Raw genomic sequence first — 24545 nt, 5'->3', positions numbered from 1 at the left:
AGTATTTCCTTGATTTTATGAATGCCATCTTAGGGCTTCATCAACCCGGTATTTCTATAATGACATGTTTGACATAAATCACATATTTAATTGCATTTATTTGCATTGCAATTTAATTGCATAAATTTGACATAAATTACATATTTAAAATAGATGTTTGTGAGAGAGGATAATTATAGATCATTCACAAGGCCACCACATGCTTTTTGAAACCAGCCATGATCCTGTTAAGTTTGATCAAGGAGTAAGTAGTTCTTACAAACTTGATAGCAGTCACAATGCAGCTGAGACCCTAGAAAAGCTGTTCTGGTTTCCCAAGTATCACTAACAAAATTTATTTATCTAACAATAGATTTGGGATGAAAAATCAGTGGGCTGGTGGAGCAAAATGCAGGCTAAGGTTGTGAGTACTTGCTGAATTACTGCCACAAGTAAACTGAGGTTTTGGATCACGGGAACATGCTGTCTTGTTACGTAGATTTGTAAACCCATTCATTTTTAAATCTAGAGGTGCTGTGTATTTCTCTTGTTCTCTGTTCCCAGCTATTATATTTTAAATAATATCAAAATAGAGTGTCATCACAGGAACATTCATGTTACTCTTCTTTTCTCCCCATCAAAATTCTTATGGATGGAATTGAGTTTTGTTGTATTTGTTTTTCTTGAACAGGATTCAAAACGAGGCTTTGGGATTGCAGTTTCTGGCGGCAGAGATAACCCTCATTTTGAAAATGGTGAAACATCAATAGTCATTTCAGATGTTCTCCCAGGTGGCCCAGCAGATGGAGTACTTCAGTAAGCAATTATTTCTCTTCTGGCATATTTTGAGGGGCATGGCTGTAGAGTGTATAAAACCTTCAGACAGGCTCGGTTGAAGTACTGGTGATTTAATCAACTCAAGATATGATACCCTTTTGAAAACCTAGATGTCTGTTTTAAATTAAAAAACAAACAAATAAGCTTCACCTGGAGGTGATTTTATTTGTTATTTTGTAAGAAATTTTGAGTATGTGTCTTTTAAGATTGCATTTCTTCTCCAGAAAGAGTAGAAATACCTAGTGTCTATATTCTCATGGTTTTCCTCCAGGAAACAATCATTAATTTTCAAGAGAATAGCTCAAGTCAGCCCTGAGAAAGGTCTTCACTCCTAGGGTGTCAGGAGAAATAATGAGGGAGGGAAGAGAAACAAAAGTGTTTGCTAAATATTTACATTGTATTTGAAAGAAAAATAAATATGGAAGAAGTATGTTTCTGTTGTCCTCCTGGTAACATCATCTTTGACAAGGTAACATCTATCATGAACAAGTAATTTTAAGTCTGTAGGCTGAGATAAACAGTTTCTAGCCCAGTTCTGATCAGTTGTTCATCGTTTGACCTGGAATACCTAATAAGGACTATAGACGATTTGGAAGGATGCCAAAGTTGTGCAGTAATAATAATTCAAAAGAGTAGATTCTGGCCATTTTGCCCAATGTTAAGTTTTGGTGAGGTAGTGAAAAGGCTGATGGGAGTAGTTATTGAAAGATTGGATAAAAGGATTATTTTGAAGCAAGTAACAAACTATTCTCGACATAAACATACAAAACCTTCATTTCATAGCCGTGATTCCTGCACACCATAATCATCCATTCTGTTTCATGATTGCCTGTGGTTTGTGAATAAAATCATGCCCGCAAATTACATAAAATCTTGGGAATTAAGTCATGTCCATAAATTGTCTAAAATCCTAGGTGAGGTTATTTGATGATGACCAGGCAGCACAAGGCAATTGGGGCACAACCAGATGAAACACGTTCTGAAGAAAATGAATGCAAAGCCATTCCTTCCATCAAACCAAGGAATATAGGCCTACTCTTCAGACTGTATGGGAATTAAAATTCTGCAACCCATTTGAGGGTAGAGTGAGCATAAATAGTTGGGAGCTCTTGATGTAGTGTTATAACAAAGTTTGATACCATCTTTGGATGTATGGGCTGTGAAGAGAGCTGTTATAACTCTCACGTGGATGAAGCTGATGCTGGGATGTAGTGTGCTGTTCTGGAATACTCATTCAGTGAAAGGAATTGGAAGGTATGAAAAGAGGCTCAAAAATAATTCAGGAGGCAGAGATAAAGTGCCTTACGAAGAGAAGCTTAAAACATGTAATCTCCTTATTTAAAAAGAAGATTGTGATGTGACTTGATTACAGTGAAGAGAAAATAATGGGTACTAAAGATTTATTTTTATCTAGCAGAAAATGGCACAGTAACCAATAATAGGTTGAGCCAATGCTCTGAGTCTGAGGTTAGTAACTGAGTAGTCACTAGAATACACTAATATGATGAGTAGTAGATGTATTTATTTTTTTACATCTGCACTTTTTGCACTGAAATACCTTTCTGGAAGATAATGGGTTTTAATTAATCGTGTTATGGTGTTATCTTCTGTGTATAAGTGAGTTAAGTCTTAATGATCTGTCTGACATGCAGGAGGCCTGAACAGACAAGTTAATATTCTTTCTTGGCCTGTGTTTTAGGGCAGGGAGAACTTTTTGTGTATTGTAGTTTGGTTGGGTTCCTGCCCCACCCCAAAACACCTTTCTTCAGAGTAGATTGGACCTGAATTCCAGTCTTCAGAAAAATGTACTAGTGGAGTCAGAGCTGTCAAAATTTGAATACTGCTATGGCTGTAGCAATTTGAAACATGTTGGTATGAAAAAAAAAAAAAATCTAGCACTAGATGTGAAATACGTGTTCTGCAAGAATTTAAAAAAAAGTTTTAGTAGTCATCACAAATATGCTTTAAAAAACAAAATTTTTGATGTTACGGCAAGTTAGCGATAGTACATGTACAAAGATATACACCACTACCCAAAGGTTTATTTTTAAATGGTAGCATTTGTATACAAACACAGTTTTTAAGCAAAACTCCCTGTTAAAGTGGGTGAAATCCATATGTTGCCCCTGGGGAAAAAAGAAATAAAAATGTTTTTCTGGTGTTTTCATGAAAACTTCTTTTAAATCCTTTTATTCTTTTTTTTCCCCTTACCTCTCTTCCAGAGAAAATGACCGAGTGGTCATGGTTAATGGGACACCAATGGAAAATGTTCTACATTCTTTTGCAGTCCAACAACTTAGGAAAAGTGGAAAAGTGGCCACCATTGTAAGTAAATTGCAAATGTATTCACTCTATATTAGAATGTGCCTGTGTAACAAGCTAAGATTTTTGTTTTCTTCAGTGAAGGGTACTGTAAGTGCATAAAGCAAAGCACACCTTTGCTCAGTAGAATGTACAAAGTAAATTAAACAAAGAGTGGCTGTGGGGTTTCCTTCTTTGGAGATATTCAAAACATTGCCTGGATGCAATCCTGTGCAGTCTGCTTTAGGTGAATCTGCTTTAGCCATGGAGGTTGGACTAGATGATCTCCAGAAGTCCCTTCCAGTGCCTACCATGTCTACCAGTCTGTGAAAGACATAATAAATATTTCTTCTGCACATCTAAATAATCTAATTTACTGGTTGTTCTATAAATACAACTTTTTTTTTTTTTTTTTCTTCCAACCTTTATCTGTTGAATTTCACATTCTTACCATTTCGTATTGCACTCAACAGGTAGTGAAAAGACCAAGAAAAGTGCAGGCTGCTGCACTGAGGAGAAGCCCCTCCCTTGATTATGAGGACAGAGCTCTAGACGTAATGGATGACCATGCAGAATTTGATGGCAGAAGTGCTCGAAGTGGCTACAGCGAAAGAAGCTGGCATAGTGGTAATGGAGGGCGCAGCCAAAGCTGGGGAAACAGTCTGGATCAGGGCTACAGAGAGGAACAGGACAGAGGACGCAACCGAAGCAGGGACCGTGATAGGGAATGCAGCTACAGCCGTGATCGGAGTCGTGGTAGAAGCATTGACAGGAGCTTGGATCAAGACTACAGAAGAGATCGGAGCAGGGGCAGGAGCATTGACAGGGATGGTGGCTATGAACGGGACTACAGAGGAGACTACAGAGGAGACTACAGCCCACACAGTTATAGTCGTGGATCTCAACCTGATCCTAGATATGGGAAGGAAATGAGGAGTCAGAGCCGGGACAGACTTCGTTCCCGGAGTCCTTCACCTGAAACACACCATCAACATGAGTACTTAGGACTGCAGGATCAGAATGGACCAATCAGTGTTCTCTTAACAAAAGGGAGACATAATGAAGGTATGTATCATTGGGGAGGAGAGGAACTGACTTTTAATACAGCATATTATTTTGGTGGGGGAGGGAGAGGAGCTGAATTGAATATTCTCTGCTTTTACAGGCTACATTTTGAGTTTCCTTACTGATCACTTAAGTTGTTCTTTTAATTCTTCCTCGCTAGTTTGGGGTGCTTTTCCCACCCAGCACCTTTGAACGAAGAACTGTTCACCTACTTTGCTTCAGTCTTTTCAAGCCACCCTGTCCTTTGGCTTTCCATTTTCTCTACCCCATTCTTCTGGTTCTGGTGAGAAACATGGATCTGATCATGATTCAGATAACACTTGGCAAATCTACAAAAGGGTCAGCTACAAAGGGTGAAGAGAAGACTCTGCCTTTAATAGTGCACTTACTTATTCCCTTTGGTATAATTAAATAGTTCAAAGGATTGTTTGCTTCTGAATATTTCAGCATGTAGTTAAAGAATACTGAAATAGCAACAGCTGAAACAGCCTTTCATTGCTGAGTAGTGGAGTGTGTAAATGAAAGTCAAAAGCCTGATCTTTTGTGTGCCATGAAATAAAGACTCCAGTGCTGCAAAGCATTTCTGATAGTAGGTTGTGCGTTCTTTTCTGTTTCAGTTTTTTTGGGAGTGTAGTGATTTGTTTGTGGAGTTTCGTGGGTTATTGGTTTTTTCTAAACTGTTCTGTTATGATTGTAAGAATTTTATGTTGATAAAAGCTTTGCATGCAGGAGCTAACATTTTTTTCTTTTTCATTGACTGGCAAGGATCCCTTTTCTTATTTTTTTCCCCCTGTGTAATACTTCCACTTGTAAAGGTAATGCAGATAGGTATACAAATAAGGAGAAATTTAAAATGTCTTTGTTAAGCTTTATATGTAGCCAGTAATTCTGTAAAAATCATATGGATTCTCCACATACACACTCAAATGCAGTGATTTTTAAAAGCAGATAACAGTTTATTTCCTTTTCTGTTCTTCTACGATGTGTGTGTTTTAAGAGTGTTGCCTGTCTTTTTAAGTGGCAAATATACTGATCCAAGTAACTCTAAGCAAAGAGGAAAGAAAGGATGGTGGGGGAAGGAATAAAAAATCAATTTTCTGAAACAACCAAGAAGCTTGCTGGGGTACAGATACGATAGGGTCAGCATGGAGCTCTCTGTTATCACCTTTTGACTCTTTTACCTTCCTTTCTATGCCATGCAAAGTATGATACAGAGAGAGAATCTAGTCCAGCATGTTAATAAGCACCTCCAGAAGGCATTGTTCTCTTGTTGAAGGTGCAGACTAATCATCCGTGATTGGTTTTGGAATGATGTTTTTTCTTACTGTAGTGACAGCACAGAAATAGGAGGTTTAACCTGGGTTTAAGTCAGTTTACTAGGTCCACATTTTTAATATTTTTTTTTTAATGGTGTAGTGGGATGTGCTGCATGTACACTGTGTAGGTTTTTTTAGAAAATGCATTCTCATGCATCTTCTGAGCTATGTTGGATAATTTCCCTGATTGCAGAATATGGCCTCCGGCTTGGAAGTCAGATCTTCATAAAGGAAATGACCCGTACTGGCCTAGCAACCAAAGATGGCAACCTTCATGAAGGGGATATCATTCTCAAGGTCTGTTATGCTTGTACTGCTGGGAGTTCAGCAGGCATTTGTTACTCTGGAGTATGTCATGTTATAGACAAGTTCAATATTAAACTTGAGCACAATATGGCCTTGTTTGTCTACTTGTAGTGTTATTGTTGCCTTTTTATGTCTAGATTAATGGTACAGTGACAGAGAACATGTCTTTAGCTGATGCCCGAAAATTGATTGAGAAGTCACGGGGGAAGCTCCAGCTGGTTGTCCTCAGGGACAGAAAGCAGACACTGCTCAACATTCCTTCATTGAACGACAGTGACTCAGAAATGGATGGTGAGGTTTAATGTGGATACAAAATTTTGGGCTCTCCACAGGGGTAGAATAGAGCTTACTGTGTTTTGCTGTCTTAGAGTGATACTAGGTTCTTTAAATAAAAAACCAACAACAACAAAACAAAAACCCGCAACAAAAAACCAAACTCAAACCTAGATAACATCCAGTTAAGCATCAATCCCACTTTCTTTAGGTGAAAGAATTTTCTAGTAATTGTATAATTACACTTTGGGCAGGGTCAGAGAGAGAAGAAATGCTGGTCTGGCAAAATTAGTCTGCCTTCTGAGAAGTGAGTCAGTTCCTTTAATAGAAGACTTCAGTTTTAAAAAGAAGTTGATGGCACTAGTTACTCCTTCTAAGGGCATTAGCATTTATGACAGCTTTCAAAGAGAGGTAAAAAATGTCAGGAGAAGGAAATTAAGTTCCCCTGGACAACTGAGAATACTCTTTCAGTATCTGTTCTGAACAAATGATCTCTCACAATGTATTACCTATATCTCTCAACATAATCTTGCTTTGGAAAAGGCTTGGAATGTCTGTTACATTATTTAGTGCAAGATTCTTGGTTCTCTGATGTTGGAATACTGGATGCAACTTTTTATCAGTTTAACTGTGAAGACAGAGATATGGTTCACGTATGAGGTCTTCTCTCTTGTCACTGAAAAGCAGTGTTGTGAGGGCTGTTCATGTGAAGGTGGTCTTCTGTTTGGGAACCTTTGTGTGACCTCAAATAAAAAAGAGGCTGCTAACACTAGTAATGAGTCTATGGTATGCTCAGAGTAGTTGTGTAATGTAAATGTGTTTCCTAAAGGTTGTGTGAAACCTTCCTGATTTTTAAATTATTTTGGGGGGAGGGCGGGGAGGAAAGGGGGAGGGGTCAGGGAATGGAAACACTAAAAGGCATACTGCACTTTCTTAACCCTACTCAAATCCATCTTGGAAGAGGAGTAGGCTTAAAGGTTCAGCACATCTTATATATGAAAGCTTTGTAAACAGATGTGGTGATCAGATGTGGAGATAATTTAAACAAATCCTGCATTTCTTGAGTTGCTGCTCTCTTTACAGACATTTCTGAAATAGAGTCAAACAGATCATTCTCTCCTCAAGATGACAGATTACGTCATTCTGATCTAGATTCACATTCATCCAATGAAAAGCTGAAAGAGAAACCAAAGTAAGAAAAGGTCTTTTCTACTCCATTTTTCTAATTCTTGTCAAGTAAATTCTTAAAATCCTGGTTTTACTGCACTTTTTAAAAGTCTTTTTCTTTGTTTCAGTGCAAAAGATGATTCATCCAGTAGGATGTCCAGGATGGGTGCAATGCCTACGCCATTCAAATCGTCTGGAGAAAGTGCTACTCCTCCTGTCACAGTTGCAGACACAAACAAAGAACCAAAGTACAAGGAAGACCCAGAAGGTCAGAGTTGGAAGGTTTTGGTTCTTTTTCCCCTGGCCACAGAATGTCTACTGCCCCAGTCATGTTGATCTAGTATACTCTTTTTGTCAATCCCCATCCTGATACACAGAGAAGAGGTCTGTCTTTCCTTTGTGGTGCAGAGAGAGAAGGAACACCTGTGATTATTTGAAGACAGTTGCTTATTACAATTACCACCTCAGATAGCAGGTACCCTCCTAGAACATCTATGGTAGCCCATTGTCCTAAGCAGCCAAATGAAGCTGTTCCTAAAAGCTGTCCTGGTTTGCCTGAAAGAGCTGTGTGTGCTTCCCTTGACCTTTTTGCTCATTTTCAATAATTAAAAAGGGAAGTAAAACAGTTCTGGCTGAAGACATGCTTGACAATCTTTCTCACAGAGGGGTTTGATTGCTTTCTGATAGCTTAAAATTGCTGCCATTTATAATTTTTTAATAGCTCAGTAACTTCTATTTCCTTTTTTTCATTTAGTGTCTCAACCAAAAGCAGTTACCAGAACAATTCTTAAACCCAGCGCTGAAGATGAAGCGATATATGGGTAAGGTGGCACTGGCCATTTTCTTTTGCACTCATTGTTTTTCCAGTGACCTGTACCTGGTTTTTCTTGCATGTGTTTGTGTTGTTGATTGTTGTGGGGTTTTTTTGTGTGCCCATTTGGAATGCTACTTCCTTTATAGCTTAATGCCAAGAAGAGATGACATGGCTTCTGACCATATTTGAATTAAACTTACTTTTAGAAGTATCTGCCAGGAAGGTATAGGTGATTCTGGGCTTGCATGGGAATGTACACAATGGTGTATTTTTATATTTTTATTCTGCTCTATTTGGCACTTTCAGATAGTATCTGGAGAACTATGTCCATTTTGGGGCTCCCAGGACAAGAAAGACATTGACACACTGGAGCGAGTCTAAGGGGTCAGTAGCTGTAGCGTATGACATATGAGGAAAGACCAGGAAAACTGGATTTGTTAAGCCTGGAAAAGATATGACTGAAGGGACATCTTGTTGCTGTCAGCAACAGCCTAATGGGGAGTGGATGCAGGGAAAACAGAAGCATACTCTTCTCAGAGGAGTGCAGTAGTAGGACAAAGAGCAAGGGGCACCGGCTGGAACACCAGAGATTCTGACTTGGTTTAACAAGAAAATTTTTTCTTATGAGGCTGGTTAACCACTGGAACAGCTTTCCTTTGTAGGTTGTGCTATCTCCATCACCAGGGATACTCCAGAACCTTGACCGGTTGTCAAGGCCCTGAACAACCTGCTTTAAACAGAGGCCTGTTCTAACCTGTGTAATTCTACGGAAATGTATTTTACACCTCTTGTGTTATTTTATATGCATGCAAAAGGCAACCTTTCCCTTCCCCGCAATATTAAGATATAAAGAGAATGGCTGCTCTTTAATTTGTAAACAAGCATATTGCAAGACAAGGCTTTCTGTACAGGCTGGAAACTTCTGCGCAGAAATTTGTGTCTTCAAATGCAAGCCTGAGCTGTTTGTATTGCTATTCTAGTCTTTTCTTAGAAATGAACAAAATACTGCTTCCAAAGTTTATTTTTGTGGGCGTTTTTGATGGTTTTTAAAAGTTGTCAGATGGGACATGGAATTGTTGATTCTTTAACAATTAAGATACTAAAATTTGCAAACTGTATTAATAAGAAATCAACTTAGAAGGTTTTTTTGAGAGTTTCCAAGTATGGAATTGAAGGGGGAGGAACACTGAGATTGTAAGGAGAAGGCTGATAAGATTTTGAAAATAGTCTGTAGCATGGAGTATTTTCTCAAATGGTTTCTCCTATGAGATCTTTTCAGTGTTGTACCCTGCGTATGTTGTCATTGATGTACAAATTAATCAAGTTATTACTTTGGTGAAGGGGAATTTTTAATACAGGCTTAGGGTATTACTGACAAACGCTGACAGATAAGTACTGTCCTCTGTTATTGGAAGGTCACTCAGGCTTTCAGCTTTTCTGACAGCAATACCACTGAACCTGGTCCAGCAGCCTGTCTCACTGGAATAGGAAAGCACTGATTCTTAGCATATCAGTAAAGTATACTAGGAAATATTTCTCAATGCAAGAAACTTGAAGAATTCTGTCTAACAAACATGTTAAACTGCAAAGCAAATAGGTATAAATTTAATTAATATGACAGTTCTCAAGCCTATAGAGGGAATAACAATGATTATTAAGATTTACAACTCAGGCTGTTTTCACAAAAACCCAGCTGCTTATCTGAGAGTGGATCTCATAGGTAGGGGACTATTTTGGGACTTCAAGAGCAGGGAGATGCTTTCCTGCTCTGTCAAGTCTGTATATGACACTTAGTCACTCTTCCTAGTTCAATTTCCACTCTGAAAAATGCAAATTCTCTGTTTCCTTCTCTCCCTGAAGTAAACCTGGGTAAATACAGCCTATATGGTGAAAGAGGCTAAGATTATTATAGTATGATTTTGTTGAAAGCATTTTGCAATTTTTTATTTCTTTAGACAACCTGTTCTTTTCGTGTGCCTAACATCTACCCTTGCTTCCTTTTCCTGCCTGTAAATCTTGTAGTCCTAATACGAAAATGGTGAGATTCAAGAAAGGGGACAGCGTGGGTCTCCGACTAGCTGGTGGAAATGATGTAGGGATATTTATTGCTGGAATTCAAGAAGGCACTTCAGCTGATCAGGAAGGACTGCAGGAAGGAGATCAGATTCTTAAGGTATGAGTATATGTCTCTGAGATGCAAATCAGCATTTTATCTTGTTTTGTTTGCTTCTTAGCAAAAATAAAGAAGAAATTTTGATCTTAAAAAGTCAAGTTGTTTCTTTGGAAGTGTGTGTAGAGGGGTTTTACTGACAAGAGTTTTTGAAGAATTGTGTATCAAGCTTTAGTTAAAGATTTTGTGGATAGGTAGGAGAAATATTAATCAAGAAACATGCCCCAAGATGGCTAAATTAATTTTTTGTACAGTGTTTCTTTCTAATCTGGGAGAGGGAAAAAATTGAGGCAAAAAAAAAAATTTTCTTCTTTCATCTTCAATCATCAGTTTCCTTGGTAACAGTGATGTATTTTTCCAGTTTCTGAAGTATATCATCTATGCCGTTTTGTTCTTTTAAATTCTGCTCTTTTTTTTTTTCCCCCCCCCTGAAAATTTGAATAGGAGGCTAATGTAATTTCTACATATTTTTCTCTAGCAAGTGCCTTGATTTTCAAGGCGTTTTGGAGCCTGTTGAAAGTAGAAGCAACAATCTAGCAGTGCACATCCAGGACCTTGTTATTTCAGAAATATTATTGTTAATGGCTAAGGGAAGTGAATATTTAAGATTTTTTAGATGAAACAGAAATCTTTGTTTATTCCTTTTATTGTTGATTTTTCAGGTGTTTATTTTTTTAATTTTTTAATTTTTTTTTTGTACATAGGTAAACACTCAAGACTTCAGAGGCATTGTTCGGGAAGATGCTGTTTTGTACCTCTTAGAAATTCCTAAAGGTGAAACAGTGACAATTTTGGCTCAAAGCAAGTATGAAGGTAGGTGCTTTAAACAAAAGCTGTGTATAGATCCATGAAGCTTTTAAGCTCTGTTTTGTGAAACCATGAAGAGTCTCTCTTGTGTTTATTCTTGGTAGTGTTTTAGTTACCCTCCTTTTCAGTAGTTCAGAAGGTAGCTGCATTCCATACCTCTAGGGCCATACTGATGTGCATGTGTCATGTGTTGTTGAGAGCACTTCTCCATCTCTTTCAATACTAGCAAGTAGCACCTCTTCTTAATCCTGAAGAGTGGCACTCTACTGCTGCTGTCTATAGCAGCTGGCCCAAGGTATGCTGTTAGCATTCCTTTCCTGCTGTGCCTTGACAATCATAAGGGATTCAGTCAGATGGCAGCAAATGGTTCTATTGGTGAACAGCTCAGGAGCAAGCAAAGCTGATTGCTTTCCTGTTGGAGACACAGCCTGCTGTAATACTAAAGTACCACAGCTGCTTTTTGCTTTGGGAAGGTGCAAATACTTCCTTCCCTCAGAGCTGTGAGGGCTGTATGTGTTCAAGTACAGAACACTCTAAATATTTGTGTAAGGCAATAGGTGTGAAGGCTGATTTTTTTTCATCTTTTTAGTGGAGGGGAAGAATTTCTCAACTGTTCTCTAGAATGACAGCTTAATCTTTCTTTCACATGTTAAAAAAATGTAAACTGAAGGGGAGTTCCTGTTTTAGTCTACAGAGACATCATGGCCTGTGGCAGAGGAGATTCATTCTTCATCAGGAGCCACTTTGAGTGTGAAAAAGAATCACCACAGAGCTTAGCGTTCACCAGAGGAGAGATCTTTAGAGTAGTTGATACACTGTATGATGGCAAGCTGGGAAACTGGCTGGCTGTGAGAATTGGAAATGAACTAGAAAAAGGCCTCATTCCAAACAAGAGCAGGTAAGGTGACATCCTGTCTTCCTACCCATTGTTAGAAGTAAGATTATCCCAAATGATTTTTGCTTCCTATGTCATACCTTTCTTCCTTTGTTTTTTCCCCTTACTATTGTTCAGTCTGTACTTTCACACTTGTACCTGTAAAACTGTAGATTTAGAACCACAGCATTATGTGATAGGATGTGAAAAAGATCTGTATGCATCACCTACATACTAGATCAGGTATTTGCAACACAGATCTAGAGCTTTTGTGTCAGCAACCAACCAAGCTTTGACAACTAGTTGCTTCAGTTAATCTTCTAGAAAATGTGTGGAGAGTCCTATTTTTTCTTTTTTTTTGCCTTTTTTCCATCTTCTCCACCCCGTCCTGCTCTGTCCCCAAACACATAAAATCAAACCAACAAAAAAAAAACCAAAACAACAAAAAACCAAACCAAAACAAAAAACCTCCTTGAACTTAGGAAGCTAAATACTGTTTGTACAAGAATACTCCAATGATTCATCTTTTAAAAGAACCTGAGAGCCTGAATTTCTTTTGTATATCTTTGCGGAAAATTTTTCAAGAATTTATTCCAAGACTTAATATTTCTTGGCAGTTGTAGTCCTTATTTTTGTGTGAAATACTGAGTGACCCGTAGCAATGTTTTTTGCTTGAACATGCTTTCATAGTCAAAATTCATGTAAGGTAATATATGCAATATATATAAGGTTGAAACATGCACAATGAGTAAAAGTATTAAAATTCATCAGAAAAAGAAAACAACAACAACAGGGTATTTTTAATCCTGTTGCCTTTAAGTTCTTGTGTATGGTTGTGATTTTAAGATGAAGGATAATAGCTCACAGTTGCATTGTACAGGTTCCTGAAATACACTTCTTCTGTGACTCCCTGGCCCCTTTCTGGGTTAGTACATTCTGTCCTCTCTGTTAATTGATCTGACCAAACCTTTGTTTCTGTGCTGTAGCAGCTTCACTTAGAAGGCCTAATGGAGAAGAGAACGCTAACAGTAATTTCTTTGGACTTAAGTTCTGAGTTGCATTCTTTCACCACCTCTTTGCAGTTGCATTATTTTATTTATGCTTCTGTGAGTAACCAGTTTAAGGCCTGAGGAGTCATTCCTGCTTAGCAGTCTTGCAGCTGTGATGGGTCACAGCATCATTCTGACAGTACGTTTGCTCCAAGGCAGAAGGACTTCTCTGTTCTTTCCTCCAGTCATAGCTGTCTATCTGGCAAATTACCTGTAAATTCAGAACATGTTGTGAAAGTGTCTTTGCCTTTCTTCTTTAACTGGTTCTGTACAAATGAACTCTGTGGTTTCTATGTCAGGGCTGAGCAGATGGCCAGTGTCCAAAATGCCCAAAAAGACGGCTCCAGTGATAGGGCAGATTTCTGGAGAACACGTGGCCAGCGATCTGGAGTGAAGAAGAATCTGAGAAAGAGTCGTGAAGATCTAACAGCTCTTGTATCTGTCAGCACAAAATTCCCAGCTTATGAGCGAGTTCAGTTGCGTGAGGGTAAGTGAGAGTGCTGTGAGCCAGCTGCCTTTTTATTAATGACTGGCTCAGTATCCAAATGTTTGGTCAGCTAAGTAAGTGCTTTCAAACAACTTGGGTTAAACTTGAGCAGCAGGAAGGGATATTTTTCTCAGAATGCAATTTTCTGGATGCTATTAACTACTCTAAGAAAGAAGTGCTTTATGTTTTTAAACTGCTGCTGTTCTCCTTTGCCTCCAAATTACATGTGCCAGTTTCAAGGTTTAAAATGAAAAGAGGAAGACACAGACAGGGTTTTCTTGTTTCCTCTGATTCCCCTTGACTAGTTCTGAAAGTATCATCCATATGCCTGAGATCAATGGCAGTCTAACTTGCTCATAAATACCACTTTAACATTACCTTGAGAGCAAATAAAACCCAAGTATTTCCAGCATTATCCAAATGTAACCAAGGTTTATGTGGTCCATCTCAGGCTTTAAACTAGCTGTTTTACTAATGATGTTGAGCAAATAAAGGTAATTTTCTGGGTATTCACACATTGCCGTATTGTGAAACAAAATAGTAAAAAGTATTTTAAAGGAGTTCCCAGATATCAAGATGAAGATTGAGCAATAGAATGGCATTTACCTGTCAACTTACAAGGACTGGGTTTGCACTTGTTTTGACATAAGTGTAACAGAATGTTGTTGCATTTCATGTTTTCTTCAAGCTGCCCTGCAGCTGGTTCAGCATTTTTATCTTTATTCACTCAAAATTCACTGGGTCAAGGTTCATGCTGTTGTTCTGGATGGAAAGATTACTGAAGATCTGCTGTATGTTTTCAGAATGTAGAATCCTCCTAACACATTTTCATTAGAAGGAGTAAGGCAGCTGTTAAAATAAAACAACCCATTTTGCTTTCTCACCTGATACAAATAGCTGTCTGTGTGAGCTCTGCTGTTGTACAAACTTCTTGAGAAATATTTTTTTTAATATCTTCAACTCACTCATAACCTTGTGTAGTGATTGAGGCTCTCTTCTGGGCTGTTTAACTTACATATAAAACCAATCTTATCAGACTTATCTTTTCTCCAAATTTTTTCTCTTTCAGCTGGTTTTAAGAGACCAGTGGTGATATTTGGCCCTATTGCAGATGTTGCTATGGAAAAGTTGTCAAATGATTTGCCTCACCTGTACCAGACAGCAAGTAAGTTGTCTTCCTAGCTTTCTTCTCATCCTTAACTGAGAGAACAGGCAAATTAATAATCGCAGCTGTCTGGCCACTCTAAATAAGCTAAAATATTGTCTTTGCAGAGACAGAACCCAGAGACGCGGGTTCAGAGAAGTCAACTGGGGTAGTGCGCTTGAACACTGTGAGGCAAATCATTGAGCAGGTATAGTATTTGTTTGTGCAAATTGCTTACACTCAAAGACATTTAGTTTGATTTGTTTGCTTCTTAGACTTGCAGAGTTCTCAAATCTTCACTGCGTCTATTTCTGCATTAAACAGACTTGCCTTAATTATAGGGCTGTTTTGAAATCGCCCAACAACAATTTTGATCATTTTGGTAGCTCTCCTCCAAGTGGGAGGGTGAACCTGACACTAGAAATTAAATTCTCCTTAGTCAATTCTAAATGTGAAGACAGGGGCATCTGTGTTTTTATATATGTTTTCTGAATTCACTGTGGAAACTCTATTTGCTCTTACTGTCATGAGAAATGTAACATTTAAGAATGCTTCAGAGTTGCTACTATTGAACTGGAAGGGAAGTGACTATGACAGCTAAGTGGCTTCTACTGAGATTGTGTCACAGTTTGCATTGACTGTTTTTATAATACTGTTTAGAGGTCAAGTAAATAGATGGTAATGAAGTAACCTAAAGCACTGGGGCAAAACAAATGTACTCCACAACTTACTGCCCTGAGCCCTATAAAGCTGATGCCAGAGGGGTTAGAATGTCACACAAGTCTGTTCGAAGCTCCGGCCCCACTGAAGCATGTGTTTGAAAATCCCATTCATCTTTGCAGTAGAAGTAGATAAGAAGGAATATATTGAATCAAAAGAGTGAGATTTGCCTTAGCTAGCAACTTTACATAAAAGCTCACAGATAACACCCAGAATGGTAGTGGAAGCTGTGTTGAGACCAGGTTAAGAGAAAAGCTAGTTAACTTTCACTACCTATTTAAAAAAATAGTGTAATAAGTGCATTTTACTTAACTTGTGAGTTAGTTAACAAAATAATGAGAACATTCAGACAAAAGCTGTTTGGAAAAATGGAGCTGAAAGAAATTGGCTGCTTGCTCTGGCTTCTGAATGTGATAAAACTGTGGGGAAAAAATCCAACAAGTTGTGGTCTTAGTTGGAAAAAAATACCCTGATTTTCCTAGGATACCATGTGCCAACCTCCTCCTCGTGTACTCACAAGCAGTACCCTGACTGGGTTTTCTTGTTAACAGGATAAACATGCGCTATTGGATGTGACCCCTAAAGCAGTGGACCTGCTAAACTATACCCAGTGGTTTCCAATTGTGGTCTTCTTTAACCCAGACAGTAAGCAGGGTGTGAAAACCATGAGACAAAGGCTGTGTCCCACATCTAACAAGAGCTCAAGAAAGCTTTATGAGCAAGCGAACAAACTGAAGAAAACTTGTTCCCACCTCTTTACAGGTAAGGAAGAATGTGTGTCTAACCTGCTTACTACTCTGCATGTTAACTCATGCAGGCTGGAACTAAAAGGGTGTGAAGGTATGGTCATGACCAATCCCTTCCTTGACTTTTTTCAGCATTCCTGGTTCTGCCAAATTCTAATACAAAAGAAATAGTGAATCAGCATACTGTAATTAAAAATAAAAGGTATTTATTAAGCTTGGGAAGTGGACAAACAATAACATAAAAATATTGTTCTTCTGTCAATGATCTAAATGAAATGGCTGTTTAACATTCTTACATAACTAAACCAAGAAGTGTTGAACAGCAAAGACTGGATAAAGGATCACTGTAGCATTTACTGTATATATACTTTTCCCTTCAATTTTTTACAGCCACCATCAATTTGAATTCAGTCAATGATAGCTGGTATGGTCATCTGAAAGATACAATTCAACAACAGCAAGGAGAAGCAGTATGGGTATCAGAAGGAAAGGTAAGCAGTCAGTCCACACTGTGCTAGGCTATACAGATGTTTCAAGATATGTCTTGCCAGTAAAAGTTGTTCAAAATTTTGTTTGACAATGCTGCATTGCCTGGAGAATTAGTAATTTGATGTCTGCCTTGGTAACAAAAAATAATTTATTATTTTTCTTTCTGCTATACTTCAGAGCTTTCATCACTAAGGCTGTGGCTAGGCAAGAGGGCTGACGAGGGGTAAACTTTTACACAACTTTTGGTTATGATTCTTCATTAGAGATTCTTTCAGTTCTGCAGAGTCATTCTTAAGGAGCTGTTTGACCTGATGTTGAGATTCTTATATATTTAATATTTGTTCCTTAATTTTTACTGACTTTTCTCTAGATGGATGGCATGGAAGATGATGCAGATGATCGTATGTCTTACCTTACTGCAATGGGTGCTGACTACTTAAGTTGTGACAGTCGGCTGATCAGTGACCTAGAGGATACGGATGGAGAAGGAGGTGCATACACTGACAATGAACTTGATGAGACCTTGGATGAACCAAGGATTTCATCTGTTAGCAGGTCTTCTGAACCTGTGCATCAGGAGGAGGTGAGATAATTAGATATGAAAGGCCAAATTAGATAGGGCTTCAAGCAACCTGGTCTAGTGGGAAGTATCCCTGTCCATGCAGGGAGGTTAGAGCTAGATGAACTTTAAGGTCCCTTCCAAACCAAACCATTCTATAATTCTGTGATTCTGTGTTTTTCAAAAAGACTGCTTTGGACTTTCTGAAAGCCCTTAAAAATGTGAGTGGTTTTATCTGCAGCTTTTCTTACCTCTGATAGTGTGTTAGACCTACATTGTTTAGAACAAAAATAATCATAGGACTGCTTTTCTGCCTAACTTTGTAGGTTTCCTGATGAGTTCTCATCACCTTGAACTTTGCAATTACATCTGCACTGATTGTGGTCAGGTTGCTGACAATCGTTTGAGTCCAGGGTTTTAATAAAATAGTAAGCTAGAGAGAGAAAAAAAAGATTGAATTACTGGATGCTGCAATGATCTTATCTCTTATCTTCTTTCAGAGTTTAAAAAAATTTAGTCCAGAACCAAGGGCGCAGTTGAGAAAAGCTGGTAGTAGGGAGATCCTTAGAGAACCAAGTCCACCTCCAGCATTCAAGCCTGAACCGCCTAAGGTAAACTTGCAGAAACAAACCTGAATACAAAGCTCCTCTTTCTGGAGAACTGTCCAGGGTAGCACATTAGGAAGAGCAATAGGAATGATCAGAGAATAGAAAACTTTGTAAGTGTGGAGAGAAGGAATGACTGAAGGCATTGCAGGATCAAGCAAAGAGAAAACTTTAAGGATGATAGTTCTCTTCTGATATATATGATCTCTTAATGGAATAAGAAAGTAGACTCCTTTTTGTGTCTGCCAAGAAATTGAAAGGTACTTTTTTAGCTCAGCAAGAACAAGTGTAGCCTAATCATCAGGAGAAGCTATTTGATGGCCATTATTGTGGCCATCACAAAACCAGATTATATGACCTTTGAAATAGGTCTCTATCACTAGAAATTGATGTCAACTATCTATTCAAACCTTGCTCAGGAATGATGCAGGGTAAAAATTGATGATGTTTTGACACCAATTTCTATTTTAGCAATTCCTGATTTCCCCTGGGCCCAAAGTCCTTCCTTTGTGAAGAAGGGTGCCTTCACATACTGCATGTATTCAAATTACACCCAAGTATGCCTTGATAATGAAGACTGGGCAGAGTAGGACGTGTAAGGAAAATAAAGATGGAATAAAAAACCTGATAATCCTTAACAAGTGAGACAAACAAGTCTAAATGTGCTAGTCTTCTATAGGTTGATGTGTAGTGAATGAATATAGGATGAAGATGCTGCAGTTGTTCAAATACCTTTCAAAGGTTACTTCAGATGAAAATGATCTCCACCTGGAGTATTGTGTCCAGTTCTGGAGCCCCCAACACAAAAAGAACACGGAGCTCTTGGAGCAAGTCCAGAGGAGGGCTATGGAGATGATCAGAGGGCTGGAGCAGCTCTCCTATGAAGACAGGCTGAGAGAGCTGGGATTGTTCAATCTGGAGAGGATGGCCCACAGAGACCTCACAGCAGCCTTCCATTATCTGAAGGGGCTACAGGAAAGCTGGGAAGGGCATGCACCTGTTTCAAGGGCAGGTAGTGAGAAGACAAGGGGTAATGGATTAAAACTGGAGGAGGGGAGATTTAGGTTAGACGTAAGAAGGAAATTCTTCACTATGAGGGTGGTGGGACGCTGGAACAAGTTGCACAGGGAAGTTGTGGAAGCCCCATCCCTGGAAGTGTTCAAGGGCAGGTTGGATTGGGCTTTGAGCAACCTGATCTAGTAGGTGGTGTCCCTGCCCATGGGGTTGGAACTAGATGATCTTTAAGGTCCCTTCCAACCCAAACCATTCTGTGATTGACAGTTTTAATACATACATAAGTAGGCAAAATAATTTCAAATTAAAGCACTACTTTGAAATTGAAATTTAAAAGTTGCTGATGTAAGCTTTGCTTGCATGTTTTATACTTACAGGGAAAGTTACAAAACAAAGAGGATGTGTATGACTTCCCCAAGAACTATGACTCCAAATCAAGTAACATTGCAGTCAGCAGTGAGCCTCCAACTGTATCAGCTAAAGCAGCACCACCACCAGTTTCTGTGAAACCAGCTTTTGGGCGTCCCATCCTGAGAAACTCTCAGCCAGCAGTCCCACCTGCAGAGGAGAAGGAGGAAGCAAAGCTGGAAGAGGAAGGAAGCGAACAAGAAAATACTCCAAAGTCTGTATTGAGGAAAGTCAAAATATTTGAGGAGATGGATCACAAGGCAAGGATACAAAGAATGCAGGAGTTACAAGAGGCCCAGAATGCCAGGGTATGAAAAGATGCATCCTCTCCCTGCTGTGCTTTCCAGCATGCAGAACGGCCTGCATCCTGAGAGTGAAAATCATGCCCTTGCATGGCATTGCTTCTGGAGGGAGAAGTTTGAGAAACCACACATACAGGCATTGGTGTGGATTTGGATGTCAAACCAGGATGTATCTTTAGGCTTCCTATTGCAACTATAGAAAGGTGTCTTCTAATAATCCTGTTGGCTTTGGCAGTCCATTTTTTTCATGTGCACTTTGAATAATTACTACACTAGCAAGAGATTCTGTAATTGTAGGAATATGAATAAGATCAGTTATCAAGTTGTGCTGTAATTGTTTCAGATGTAGCTGTGACCTGCTAGATCTACAGTCTAGGATTTCTGTAAGTCTGTGGATAGACTGAAAAAGAACAGTTATTTTCTCCTACTTTCTTTTAAAGATTGAAATAGCCCAGAAGCATCCAGATATTTATGCTGTCCCTGTCAAAACACAGAAGTCAGAACAGAACTGGCCCCAGCCTATGAGGTAAGGTGTATCCAGTTTAAAGAATTCTGTATTGATTGTTTCTTTGACCAGCAGGAGGAAAACTGATCTTACCAGTTTTTAATTCATACGAAGAATCCTGCCTTGGTATATCACTTTGCTGGGCCTCAAAGATTAGTGTAAAGGTGGGGCAAAGTTTCAGCGAACTGTTCTTGGTTTTCATTGTTGTTTTTCTTTTCAGCTCATTCACAGTAGTTGAGTTACCTAGGGAGAAATGTGATGTTCTTTTGCTGAAGTATTTGCAGAGCCAGTTTTGTTCCCCAAAAGTATTACTCAGCAGCTTTTCTGCATTCTTGTCCTTTGATGTCCATTCTTCCTGTGCTAGATACTTGATGACGGTTAGTCCAATGCCAAGTATTTTCAGCTTTTCAGAATTGAAGTAAAAAATCTTTCTCTCTTTCCTTGTCTTTCTGTGTTAGCTCCAGACCTCCAGAACCCCAGAAACCTCCTATCAGGCCATATCTAGAGAACCGTGGCACTTACGGCAGTGATGCAGAGGATGAGGAAGAGTACCGTCGGCAGCTCTCAGACCACTCTAAGAAGGGGTATTATGGACAGCCATCCAGATACAGAGACACAGAATTGTAGGCTTGCTAGTATGTGCATGTACAGTGCTCTCTCAAGGTTTCTTACTTCACAGCCAAAGTGGAGCAGTAGTTAGTCTTGATGAGCTATATTTTTATTCGGGCTGGTGTTAGAGGGTACGCTACTCAACTGAGACATATCTATAAGCCGGAACTGGAAGAGTTCATTTTTGGGGATATTATTTTGTTAGGATTAAAGAAAAGAAATCACTATTGCCTGAATGCTGTTGCCTGTTTTATAAGGACCAAATTCTGAAAGTTCGTGTTAATTCTTGATGTTTTCATATTTTAACATAAAACCCCTTTTTTTCCCTTTTAATAATGCTGCCTTTTTTGACTGTTCTGCTGTGTTATGAAAGTATGATCCCAGAGGTACACTTCTTAATGCAATAGAACTAGATTTGAAAGTGTATTTGAAGAACAGTAAGTGCCTTTAACTGTTGGTTTTGACATCTGATAATTGGTGTGAAGCCATAACACACTAAAAGGGGATTAACTATTTTACCTATCTTTTTTTATCAGTTTCATAGTAACGATTTCCCTGCATGTTATTTTTCTAAGTTCATAATGCATATACAATATTTCATAAATACTGACTGCACATAATAAAGGTGCAATTGACTGTGTTGTTGGAAAAGACCAGGATGTGCTTAAACAGAGAAAATGATGTAGAAATTCAATCAGGTATTAAAATTTACACAGACTGCAAATAATAAAGGATATATTCTAGACAAAGCTTGTGTATCTTTTTTTTTAAGAAGTGTTAGTTGCTCATGTGATAAAAAATGTGGTTTTCTGATGCTCTTTTGAATAAAGAGCTAGAATTTTCTTGTTGAAGCAAAGGAAAAGATGCATCTCAGGTGAGATCATCATAGATTAGACTTATAGAAGAGAATCATTTAGGTTGGAAAATACCCTTGATATCATTGAATCCAAGCATTAACCTCACACTGTCATCCACCACTTTACCCCAAATAAGTTCCACATCTATACGTCTTTTAAATACCTCCAGGGATGGTGATGCAACCACTTCCCTGGGCAGGCTGTTCCAGTCCCTGACAACCCCATCACTGAAGAAATTTTTCCTAATATCCAATCTAAACCTCTACTGGCACAACTTGGGGCAGGTTCCTCTCATCCTATCACTTGTTACTTGGGAGAAGAGGCCAACCCCACCTCAATACAACTTCCTTTCAGGTAGTTATAGAGAGGTCTTCTCTCCTCTTAGCCTGTTTTCCAGGCTAAACAACCCCATCCATCAGCTGCTCCTAAGAATTGTGCTCCTGACCTTTCAACAGCTTCATTGCCCTTCTCTGGACATGCTTCAGCACCTCAATGTCCTTGTAGTGAGGGGCCCAGAACTGAACACAGTACTCAAGGTGCAGCCTCACCAGTGCTGAGTACAGGGGCACAATCACTTCCCTATTCCTGCTGGCTGTGCTATTCCTGATACAAGCCAGGATGGCCACTTGGGGACACTCCTGACTCATATTCAGCTGGCTGTTGACCAACGCCCCCAGGTCCTTTTCCTTTGTGATCCAAGTGCAGGACCCAGCACTTGGCCTTTTTGAACCTCATACAATTGGCCTTGGCCAATGATCCAGCTTGTGCGTGTCCCTCGGCAGAGTCTTCCTACCCTCAAGCAGTTCAACACTCCCAGCCTGGTATCATCTGCAAACTTACTTAGGGTGCACTTGATCCCTTCATCCAGATAACTAATAAATATATTAAAGATATCCATGTAAAAATTGAATTAAATACCTAGAAATATGAATACCTAATTACTATAATTTTTTATATCCTTATAAAAATGCTGATACATCACTTTCATTAAGCCTTTTTTTACATTCAGCTAGAGATACTTGTTAGCATTATAACTTTTCCTCTTCCAGCTATATAGGTTTAGTTGTGGATTTATCTGTACTTCAGTACCACACTGTTACCTTTGAAATGGCTTTTCTGTGATTCTAAGCTCTCTACAAATAGAATTTCCAGATTTCTGAAGAATGAGGTAGGAACGGAAAGTCAATGGAGTAACCTTATCTTACAGAGATTTAAACCTGACAGAGACAAGCACTAGAACCAAGTATCACAGGGCTCTGTAATTAATGCATTGAGTGGAAATGCAAATGCAAGGAGATTTAAAAGAATAATAATGAACTAATGTGAACCCCAATACTAATACAAGACACAAAGTTATACTCAGCTGCAGATAGTCACGAACCCTGCACTCCTAACAGTGAGGGCTGACTGCCCAACACTGCCAGCATGACAGCTCTGGTGAGAACATGTTGGTCACAGAAGGTGCAGGCATAGGCATCAGGTGCAGGATGGCTGGGGAGACATATGGGATCCTCTTAGGCTGCCAGCCGTGGTAGAAGAGACCATCCCCACAGACTTCCCAAAATATAGGGAGGGTGATGCACATGCCGTGGAATGCTGGGGTTGGCCAGCTTGGGTCAGCAGCCCTGGGCTTTGCCCTCTCCTAACCCACTGCACCTGTGTGGTTCAAAAGCTACCCTAGACCTTGGTCACTATGGAAACCTGCATACTGGTGCTGCGTATAAATGAAAACAACACATCTTGTCTCTTGTTCTTACTGGGCTCTGCAGCCTCTCAAATCTATAGCTTCTCTGAACAGAAAAATGATTTCATAAATCTGTCCCAGCAAAACCAGGACAACCTGAGGTCAGCCAGTCTGACTGACAGTAGCACAAGAGATCCTCATCTCCAAGGATGCTCAGATGAGTCACTGATCCAAGGAGAGAGATGATGTGGTGTTTTTTTTATATCTTTTCTTCCCTTAAGGAGACAGAACCCTCCTAGGGATCCTTAAAAGATCCTTCCCTTAAGAATTACAACAATATGGGCACAGGGACAGGCCAGGTGACAGACGATATTATACAAGACCTCCTATCTTTCCACCTGTGTAGAATAGGAGTGGGACGTTTTCCTCAGGGACGGAACCAGGAGCCACAGGTGGCCGAAGTGCAGGCCAAGTGATTCCCATGCCAAAAGGCACAACTCCACAGCACCAGAAGCAGGAAAATCAAGATACCTAATGCAGCTGGAGAACCCTTGCTCTAAAAGGCCCATGGAGGAGTATCCCTGGAGAAGAGTTCTCTGGACAGCCTCAATGGCTCCACAAGACTGCTCTCAGATTATGAGAGCTGTGCTGGACGCTCCAGATGACTCTGCCCAAGTTAGATGCAAAGAAAATTACAAGAAGTGCCACAAAGAGAAAAGAGATCACTCACACTGGAATGGCATGAAGACTTTAAGAAAGCCATTTAAAGTTGCTGCACTTCTTTTATTCACTGTGTCCCAAGAATAGACATTACTAAGAAAGGAAGAGGAACCATCATACTCCTCCTTTCATCTTTCCTTATCCATTTGTGCCCATCGCTACTAGCAGGCAATCTCCTTCTGCCTGCTGGTAGAAAGAAAACTCTCCTACTCCTCCCTCGCCACCTTTCCCATGCCTGTTGAGCCAAGGGAAGGAGGATACTGGCAAAAGCCAGGGCAAATTTGCAAAACCATATCACTTATACTAACATCTGACAGATGTGCACACATCCTTCAAGGCATCAGACAGAAGGTCACAGAAATCAGAAAAGGAAGATGTTCCCATTCCAAACTACTGCGGTGGACAGGAGCACCCTCAGTGCCATAGGTCCCCCCTGATGCCCTGACCCTCTTTGCGCCACACAGCAACCGCTGGAGGCAGCAGGGACACTTCCTCCCGACCTGCCCTTCTCCACCACGGCTACCTTGTGACACTGTTCTGCTTTGCTTCCAGCAAAGTCAACAAGAACAGCCTGAGCTTCTTGCCCATCTGCGCAAGACCTCCCTGGCCATGTCAGGTGCTGAAGGCCAACTAGAGAAGGGCTTGGGGCAGCCAGGGGAGAGTGAGACATGAGCTTCCCGAAAGAGAGGTCACTGCTCCACCTCCTGAACATGGCCTCTTTAAAATGAATGAGGCTGT

The 24545-nt window shown here is 39.6% G+C and overlaps 1 protein-coding gene across 5 annotated transcripts in view; it reads left to right on the top strand.

Annotated features, from left to right (window-relative positions):
* Positions 1-21295, top strand: part of TJP2 (tight junction protein 2) — a 69147-nt gene extending 47852 nt beyond the window's left edge. For 4 of the 5 annotated variants that reach the window (XM_051642174.1, XM_051642176.1, XM_051642175.1 and 1 more), the window contains 21 exons: positions 671-795; positions 3039-3141; positions 3591-4182; positions 5692-5795; positions 5942-6095; positions 7161-7269; positions 7373-7512; positions 7999-8065; positions 10081-10231; positions 10933-11041; positions 11723-11933; positions 13258-13445; positions 14515-14610; positions 14718-14797; positions 15861-16071; positions 16446-16546; positions 16915-17127; positions 17604-17714; positions 19100-19438; positions 19873-19958; positions 20396-21295. In XM_051642174.1, coding sequence (XP_051498134.1) covers positions 671-795; positions 3039-3141; positions 3591-4182; positions 5692-5795; positions 5942-6095; positions 7161-7269; positions 7373-7512; positions 7999-8065; positions 10081-10231; positions 10933-11041; positions 11723-11933; positions 13258-13445; positions 14515-14610; positions 14718-14797; positions 15861-16071; positions 16446-16546; positions 16915-17127; positions 17604-17714; positions 19100-19438; positions 19873-19958; positions 20396-20564 — 3459 coding nt within the window. In that variant the 3' untranslated portion in view covers positions 20565-21295. The remainder of the gene's footprint in view (positions 1-670; positions 796-3038; positions 3142-3590; positions 4183-5691; positions 5796-5941; positions 6096-7160; positions 7270-7372; positions 7513-7998; positions 8066-10080; positions 10232-10932; positions 11042-11722; positions 11934-13257; positions 13446-14514; positions 14611-14717; positions 14798-15860; positions 16072-16445; positions 16547-16914; positions 17128-17603; positions 17715-19099; positions 19439-19872; positions 19959-20395) is intronic. The other variant, XM_051642173.1, reaches the window with a different exon arrangement.
* The last annotated feature ends 3250 nt before the right edge of the window (positions 21296-24545 follow it).

Source organism: Apus apus, chromosome Z (assembly GCF_020740795.1).
Source record: "Apus apus isolate bApuApu2 chromosome Z, bApuApu2.pri.cur, whole genome shotgun sequence".
NCBI classification, from domain to species: Eukaryota; Metazoa; Chordata; class Aves; order Apodiformes; family Apodidae; genus Apus; species Apus apus.
The sequence above is the reverse complement of the archived record's forward strand: the minus strand, read 5'-3'. Positions and strand labels throughout refer to the sequence as shown.